At 47.0% G+C, this 9386-nt stretch overlaps 1 protein-coding gene across 1 annotated transcript; it reads left to right on the top strand.

Annotated features, from left to right (window-relative positions):
- Positions 1-6816: 6816 nt before the first annotated feature.
- Positions 6817-8940, top strand: LOC147706113 (P2Y purinoceptor 1-like). Its single transcript, XM_086929037.1, has one exon. The coding sequence runs from the start codon at positions 7283-7285 to the stop codon at positions 8351-8353; it is 1071 nt and encodes a 356-aa protein (XP_086785163.1). The 5' UTR covers positions 6817-7282; the 3' UTR covers positions 8354-8940.
- Positions 8941-9386: the final 446 nt, after the last annotated feature.

Here is a 9386-nt window from a genome sequence, read left to right as displayed (position 1 = left end):
CATTCTGCAACTTTTCCCTTTAGAGAGAAAATAGTGACTCACTTGCTCTATTGTGGCTTTATAAACTGTATCAAGGGTAATGGGAGGATTCGGGCTACTCCCAATTTCCCCATCCCAAACCTCCAGATCCAAATGCAGGTCCACCACAAGGGATTTGATGGTCCCTAGTTGATCCTCCTTCAGGTTTGCCTTATCCCATTTCAGTCTACGATTATTGTTATATGGGATAATCTCTTTAGTTAACTTCATGGGGGCACTCACCCCCCTGTCTTTAAGGTTACCCCACTTAAACTTGCTGCACAAGGGGTTATGGTCACTATCCTGAGTAGATACCACCTCCATATCAATTAGGTCAGTCCACATACTAACGTCCATTAAGATGCAATCGATTCTGGACGGCCCTATAAGCCTATTAAAGGTCATCGCACCTGCCCGGTCGGACATGGTCCTACCATTAAGTGCTCTTAGTTTGTGATCCCTAATAAGGGCATTAATTTGGATTGCCCTTGCAGACCATTTTCGAATGGGGGGTAATGATAAGAGTGGGATGGACCATTTAGAGTCTTCTTCTTCAATACCTAGGCGGTCATCTCCAAGGAGAGGTTCAAGCATACAATTGAAATCCCCCCCCCCACAATAATTTTAGCTGCGGGAGGACAGTTGACTAATGCTGAATCTAAACTTAGTATAGTTGCTGAAGTAGTATCCCCCGGGGCCCCTCTGGCGTACACATTGAATAGTTCAAGCCTATGCCCCTCAATATGACCCCTAGAGGAGAGATGTAGTATATCACTACACTCAGAGTCATGGAGGACCACATCCCAGTCCAGATCAATTTTTATCCAGACCGTGAGGCCTCCCGCCGGTCTGCCCTTCCCTCTACTTACTGCTGGAGAAAAAAAGGTAGTATAACCCGATTTATTTATTGGTAGCAGACTCCAGGTTTCCTGAAACAGACAAACATCGAACTTCTCGATGAATGTGTGCCATTCTGGTATATCCAACTTCCTTTTTAACCCCGCTACATTCCAAGATAACAGGTTTATTACCCGACAGCCCTTAGGAACTTTGACATGGACCCCCTTGCTCCCCCCATCACCACCCGCCTTAGTCGTACAGCTATCCACCACACGGATAGAAGGTTTGGAGTGTACAGTACAACCAACAGTATTATCCGTACTCAGAGCTTCCAATGAGTCCCCAGTGGTACTGTTGCTAGCCGCATTTTGAACTACAAAGGATCCCTCCTGACTTGTATCTTTACGTCCAGCTAACCGCAGAGCCTCCACACCTAACTGTCGACCTCTCTCCCCCTTAGTCTGTAAACATCAATCGCAGTCTTCCATACCGGAAAGCTGCGAAAACCTATTGCAAGTGTCCAGAGGAGTGAAGGGTCTCAGATGCTCCATCCTAGTATCATGATTCATTTTGTATCTCTGGGGTACTGTAGTCCAGCCAAAGTGATCAGCGGCCTGGGCAGGGTACTGCCCGTACGGAGGATAGATGTTGCTATGTGGTAAAGGGGGGTTAGATCTAAAACGGTGGAACTTGTTTTGGTGGTTGGGGGGGAACGCAACTGACCTAGGATAGAAATATGTTAGAGCCCGAGGGATAATACAATTGTCCCCACTTCCAGTGGGCCAGTTTAGAATGTAGTCTACTGCCCGAGGGTCTCTAAAGTTAACCACCACTATGTCCCCTTCAATATCTTTGCGTCTACTACCCAGCCAGTTGATCCGCCTGACATGCACTATGTCCCCATCCATATTGTGTGCTATGGGCCTATATGTCCTCAACCAATGTATGATTTTATTTTTTAATTCAGCATATCCCTCCTTCTTGTTCTCTACTAACGGTGGAACCCCGGTCAAAACTACCACAAAGGGCACTGCTTGTGGGGGAATTTCCACTTGCGGCCCCTTGTTTACTGGACCTCTGGTATATCTACCTTCCCCATGTTCCTCCCGTTTGTTCGATATGGGGGCCTTCGTCACTACCCTTTTGGGGTCACCACCCGTTTCTACTACTGGAGTGTTTATATGTTTTGGGGGAGTGGATTTTGAAAGCCGGGCTCAGCCCTGCCAAGAGGCTGTGGCTTCTGTTTAAACGGCTGGGATGAAGCAATTGGGGTATTAGCAGCATTATTAATAGGTAGCTTAACTGGAGGTATGGGATGCGCCACCCCACTCCCCTGGGCTTTGGTTAAGGTGACCATGCTGTTTATAGCAGTCTCCAGAATTGTCAATCTGATTTCAACTTTTTTAATGGTCTCATTAATGGGTAGGAGCAGAGATCTCAGTAAGAATTCCAAATTCCCTATTAATGAAGGGGGTGGTGATGTATTTGATACTACAGCCCCCGCATTAATATCAGAACCTACAGCATTTGTGACCATTTCGGGTGATTTGATCTCTGGCGGTGGTGCCTCGAATGATGGGAATTCTGGCACCTCCACTATTGCCCTCTCATAGGTAGTGGGGTTTTTGGACACTTTACCGAAGTCAGAGTGGGGAATTTTAACTTTGCCTAGCCCCGCCCTTAGTTTCCTCCTTTTTTTACTAGGTGGTGGGCCATGGATCTGGGCTACAACTAATTGCTTAGATTTCATCTTCCTAGGCTTTGCAGTAACAATAGTACAACAGGGACTAGGAGTAGGAGAAACAATTACAGTATGGTCTGAGGGTAAGCAGGGGGTGGGGGTACAATCGCGCAGCAGAAAAGGAACACCTGCTTGACTAGCAATTTCCCCACTCATATCAAGTGAACCTCTCTCCCGGGCCGTAGTGAGAGGAGCACTGTCAGTGAGGGATCTATTTTTCAAACTCTCGACTGAACGTCGCCGCTCAACCCTTCGCTCAGCCAAAGATGATTCCTTATCACCATCACACAAGACCTTAGGGAAATAATTGTCCAGAGACCCATTACGTAGTCTTCCTCTTTTCCCAGATGTTCCCTCTTCAGACGGCATAGCCATTACACTTGCCTGTAACAGGGACCGCAGATCTACAGACGTTAGAGGCTGGGCCCAGCCCAGCCTACTCTGGCCTACGAGGGCCTCAGAGGGCCCGCCCTTTGCCCGGGTTTCGCCCCGGCCGCTCCCGCGCGCTCCCGCGCTGCGGGATTCTTAAACTCTTATATGGCAGCCTCTATTTGGGAGAGGGGGCGGGCGGTGAGGGAGAGCAGCCCAGGTGGAACGGGCGCGGGTTATCCGGGGACTCCTGGGAAAGCGAGTCCCAACCCTTCTGCTCGCAGCCCTTCTGCCCCGGTCACACAAACCAGCAGCTCCAGACGAGGGACACACACCCCCTGGCGATGCGGGACCCGCGGAGCGGGTACCGCGAGTCTTGGTGCAAAGAAGCAATCCGTTTGACAGCAGCCAACAGCGACAGGCTTAGCGAGGGTCCCACGAAGCAGTAGCGTGCAAGGGATTTTAAGTTGTTCCTGGTGGGGGCGGGGCGGTGAGGGAGAGCAGCCCAGGTGGAACGGGCGCGGGTTATCCGGGGACTCCTGGGAAAGCGAGTCCCAACCCTTCTGCTCGCAGCCCTTCTGCCCCAGTCACACAAACCAGCAGCTCCAGACGAGGGACACACACCCCCTGCGCGGGTCCCGCGAGTCTTGGTGCAAAGAAGCAATCCGTTTGACAGCAGCCAACAGCGACAGGCTTAGCGAGGGTCCCACGAAGGAGTAGCGTGCAAGGGATTTTAAGTTGTTCCTGGTGGGGGGCGGGCGGTGAGGGAGAGCAGCCCAGGTGGAACGGGCGTGGGTTATCCGGGGACTCCTGGGAAAGCGAGTCCCAACCCTTCTGCTCGCAGCCCTTCTGCCCCGGTCACACAAACCAGCAGCTCCAGACGAGGGACACACACCCCCTGGCGATGCGGGACCCGCGGAGCGGGTACCGCGAGTCTTGGTGCAAAGAAGCAATCCGTTTGACAGCAGCCAACAGCGACAGACTTAGCGAGGGTCCCCCTTAGCGAGGGTATCTAAATTGAGGTTGAATGGTGTATTGTGACTTACCTGAGGAGCTACATGACTGAGGCAAAGGACACCACCCAGAGGCTTGTTTTTTGTTCTATGACAGTGGTGTTTGATATGTAAGTGTTGGCATAGATACAACGTTTCTGGGGGTCACTGGGCAACCAGTGGTAGAATCCAAGAGGAAACTACAACCTCCCATGTATGAAAGCTTTGGAATGTTTGTTTATCAGCGCCAAGAAACTAATCAGTGTTAGTGCGCTTAATAAATAATTTAATAACATAACATAACATAACATTGCTGTAGTTACTTGTTGGGAAGATGATTCTTTATTATGAATCCCTGGGAACTTCATGCTGGTGGTACTCAGCTCTGGGACAATCTTGGTGAATAAAAGAGCTCTGTTGATTTCTGAAGCAACATCATCAATGGTGGGGACAATGACTCACTTTTCTTGTAGGGAAGTACCATGGCACCACAATGAAAAATCTCATTAGGTCTCTTGGCCAAAAGAACGTTTGATGTCAGAGATGAATAGAGTGAGTAATTTGATAACTTTTTCCCCAAAGGTGTGAGTGCATTTGAGTTTCTCAAGTGTTGGACAACTGAGCATCATACTCGAGATATTTTATGGCATGAGGGAGACCCTTCGGCTATAAAGTGTAATGAACATGCAGAAAGATTAGACACAAGCCTGCAAAAATGTGGTATCAGGTGGCGTGCGAGTTTTAGTGCCACCAGTCAAACGTTTGGGAAGTGATCAAAGTTTGCACTAAGTTGGATACCTTAGTATTTTACCATTGCTGGTTATGCCAGCTTTTCACTATTCTATGGATTAAATGATGGTGGTTGTTACTTTGGCGAGGTGGTGGCTGTGAAGAGTGCTTGACTGAAAGAGGGGTGAGCTCCATGAATGATTTTGGCAGGTGGCATGCAGAGGCATCAGTGGGGTAAGCAGGAAAGTTATGTGTGATTTGACATGGCATTCATGGAGAGACCTCTATCACAGAGCGAGGCGTTTGGAGGTTTGCTGGTGCATTGAGGCTTGAGCAATATGTTGCACATTACAAATTTCCAAACATGAAGAATAAATAAATGAGAACTGAGGGTTACCCGGATTTCTGAAGAAGGTGGAGCTAGTAGGGGGCTGATTTGGGCTAAAGGGGGGATTTGACTAGTTAAACTGTAGAGATTGGCATTGGCACCTGATATCTGACACTGGCAAACATTGAAGGCCTTGTTGCTGTTGAAGAGATTGCAGAATTGTCATGGTTGGTCTATCAGGTAAGTGATGCAGGAATTGGACGGCACTAGTGGAGTGTAGGATGTGATCTGGTTTTTGTGGTGTTATGTCTGAGTAGGTTCTAAAGATTGACATTTGCCACAGTGCCGGATTAAACCCGTTGGAGACCCCTAGGCAGTCGTAATGTCGCCCTTCGCAAATTAGCTCCTAATACATTTTCAATTTTACCAACCAATAATTTTATTAAACCAATTTTATTACGCAAAACTAAACATTACCAATTACTGTTATTAAACAAAAAATTACTGAAAACAATTTAGGAAAGCTTGATTGTAATTTTCTTTCAAGATCAAATCAATATTATTTTATCCGCTGTCACTGGGCCCCTCAAAAAAGTATGGGCCCAGAGGCCGGTGCCTACTTTGCCCATTTGGTAATCCGGAACTGCTTTGCCATTTGCCACATAGTGAGCAAAGTATAGGGCCCCAGACAGAACACATTGCAGCAAATGATGCCAACTGCTGTGTGGCGTTCTATGCTTTGTAGCAGCTGCAGAGAGGCAGCATAGCACCTAAAGCGTGGTAGGGGCATGGCTGGCGAGTTGGCATGACTCTGCCATTGCTGCAGAGCACAGCAATTACTGAGTGAATCTGAGTAAGACTGTGGAATAATGGCTTTGGGCCTTATTTATAGTTTGGGGATGCAGAACAGCTACCAAAGTGTGGGGGACATCCCCAATAGCGGGGCGGCTGACCTTGCTGCCTCTTAGATGCCTGCGAACCGCTGCGTTGCAGTAAATACTCACACACACTGGAATATGGAATCGGCTAGGACCAAAACCACGAGCGACCTTACGCCCCTTTATCTAACTCCTGAGAGTGACAGAAGTGGATACTTATGGAAGTAGAGGCCAGGTTGCCCTCTACACCATCCTTAAAAAGTTGTCATTGACATCAATGCATTTATAATATGGTGGACAGGGTATCTGCCACTTTTATTACACGAGGGGCAGGCCTATAGCCAATCGAACATACCCAACACTACACTTATAACGTCTGGTCTTCATGCACACTACACCACAGACTTCCAAAGTGTGACAAGTCCTTAGGCAAAGAACAATGTGGTAGGACGGCATGCAATGTGCAATATGTGAAACCATCTATAAATGTTAACAACCTGAAACTCATATATAGGTCAGGAGGCAAAACGAGGTCTGAGAGTAAATCCTGCCAGACCACAAAAATTTTTTAAAAGAGGCGTATCTCTTCCGTCAAACACCACAAGAAGCCTTACTAATTCACATACCACTTCCTCATTGGCAACAATGTCGCCAAACGTCTCTCCCAACGGCTCTATTTCTGAATCCCGATCAAAGCATTCAAGTGTGTTGAAGGAAAGCCACGTGACTAATGGAGCCATTCCTTCCTTATGACGTGCTGCCGTGTGGTTATTGATTCTGTTTTGACAGGGGTGCAGTAGGAAGGGCGTAGAAATAAAAATGAACTCTGCACCAGGGCAAAGGACAGAACACCCTGTCGAGGGGCCGTGCCAACAGATAAGGCCTTTATGTTGATCCAGGGGCAGGGCGGGACGTGCCTCGCGCGCACAAGACGAGGCACCGAATTTACAGTCTCAAGCAGAGAATAAACGCAGACAAACTTCGTGGCTGGAGAGTAAACACGGGGCTGTGCAAAGGATAAATAAATACAGTGCTGGGAAATGTGCGGAAATGTTTCTAAACTGAACTCATGAAGCAGAGAACCGAAAAAGTCTATAATGGGACGTATCAAGGCAGGATTTACGAGGCGTCTCACTGGGAGTGACTTCACGAACGAAATCCTTGCTTTTTTTAATGCCACTATGGACAAAAAAGGCTCTTTCCAAAGCTCCCACAGAGTGGAAATTTCAGGCTGAAATGTTATGCTTTTCGGACCGAGCAAAACCGTGAACGTTCTTCTGGAGGAGCAGTCATGGTTGGGAGAAGCCTGGAGTGAATACACATTTTTGGCCGATGCTTCAGTGGGGATCGGAAGGCTGCCTGGTTTTCGACACAATTTATTGCAACAATGGACCTAGAAGAGCCAATAGATCCGCCTCTCATTTCATTGGACTCCAACCACAGCCTCCGGGCATGCCAGGTAAACAGGGGCTTCACCTACCGCTACCTGCCAACGGTCTACTTGAGTGTGTGCCTGGTCGGCATCCTTGGCAACGGATTGGGCTTGTGGAATTTGTGCAAGAACTGGAAGAAGTGGAACAGCCTCAATGTGCTGGTGTTCAACCTCGGAGTCGCTGACCTGCTCTACGTCATCACGCTGCCCTTCCTGGCTTCCTACTATATCAATGGGGGCAAATGGACCTTTGGCCTAGGATTCTGCCGGGTGACGCGTTGCCTCTTCAATGCAAACCTCTACGCTAGCATCGGCTTCTTGACCTGCATCAGCATCCAGCGCTACCTTGGCATTGTCCATCCAATGAGAATGATTGGCCGTTTCCACACCAAGAGATGCGCAGTCTTCGTCAGCGCTTCGGTGTGGGCTTGGGTGTTTATTCAGATCGTTCCTGATTTGCTGTTCAAAAAAAGCAACGAGAACGTCACCCACTGCTATGACTCAACTGGCAATGAGAGTCTGGACAAATACTTACCTTACAGCTTCACCATAATGGTTACAGGGTTTGCAATGCCATTTCTGATCATCCTTGGATGCTACTCGCATGTCCTGTTTGTTCTGGCAAAGAACCAAAGCGTGGATGCAACTCTAAAGAGAAGAAGCATAAAACTTGTTGTCATAGTTATGATTTTGTTCTCAGTCTGTTTCTTCCCATACCACTTGTTTCGTAACCTTAATCTGCTGGCCAGGAGCTGGCATCTTCGAGGGACCTGCACAAGAACGTCCAAGAACATCTATCTGGCCTACCAGTTGACCCGCGGCATGGCTTGCATGAACAGCGCCATCAATCCCTTGGTCTACCTGGTGACCAATGAGAACTTTGTGATGAAGTTCAGAACTTTGAGCAAAAGGGCCTGGCAGTCATTCACGGACATGCAAACCGGTCGGATCGGAAAGCATTCTGATCTGAAGAAATTGAACATTATCTCATGCGAAGAACGCTGCGAGGACTCAGGGGTTCTTTGAAATTTTGCTACCTAATAAGAACCCAATTAAATATTCAGGTATCTTTATATGTTAAATGCAACCCATTTGAGTGTTTACATCAGGTTTGGTATTTAACTATTAGCTCAGTTAATGCAGTGCACAGTTGACAGCTGGGCACAGTGGACAGCCCTTGGAAGAACTGGGATTTTTTTCTTTCAGATATACTTTTGTAATATCTTCCTATTTTCAGGTTGTATCAAGTAATATTTTATACTTACTATTTATTGCTGTATATTGTGTTTAAAATGAAAAAGTGTTCTACATAACTTATTTTCAAGGAATAAATGGCAGATCTCTTCCCATGTCAACACTTAGTTGAGTAATATTTATAATCCAAAAGTATTTACTTTTTAGAAAGTTATAGATCTAATTGGGTTGAAAGGATAATACCTATGCAGGATAAAACGTCCTCAAGATGTATGATTGGGTATATTTGACAAACAGTAATTTCATTCTTTTACTGTTGGCATTTTCATGTGCAACTACCACGCCAAAAATGTAATTCAATTGTAACATGTTGTATTTCCATAGTCGGGTAAGTAAACACCTCTACTGTGGTGAACCCCTTACTTTGTGCTCCCACTTTCAATTAGGCCAACATATGTGAATGATTAGGGGTAGTTATTTCTCAGAGAAGAACATTTACTTAAGGATTAATGTCCTCTGGCACTTCAAAGTCATTAAGGCCCTTTTGCGGAAGGTGTTAACAGTTGTTAATTGTCAACCCTACTGTTATTGGCCAGAGCCAAAGGATCCAATTTGCTGAGCCAATCTCAGCATTCTTTACAGTGTGCTAACATTGGTACATACCACCCGTGTTTACGATTTGTTTCTATGGCTTTGCCATTGCCCTATCAGCTGCAAGGAGGCAGCGATAAAAGCCAATGTGGCTTCACCCTGAATGGCAGTTTGACTAGAGTCAATGAATCGATTGTGATGACCAAAAGTGCTGCAATCTCTTCTCAAGCTTCTGATTTGTGGGTCAGTGGTCATCAGCTAGGATGCAGAAAGT

Source organism: Lissotriton vulgaris, chromosome 7, assembly GCF_964263255.1.
Source record: "Lissotriton vulgaris chromosome 7, aLisVul1.2, whole genome shotgun sequence".
Lineage (NCBI taxonomy): Eukaryota > Metazoa > Chordata > Amphibia > Caudata > Salamandridae > Lissotriton > Lissotriton vulgaris.
This window is presented reverse-complemented; position numbering and strand designations above follow the sequence as displayed.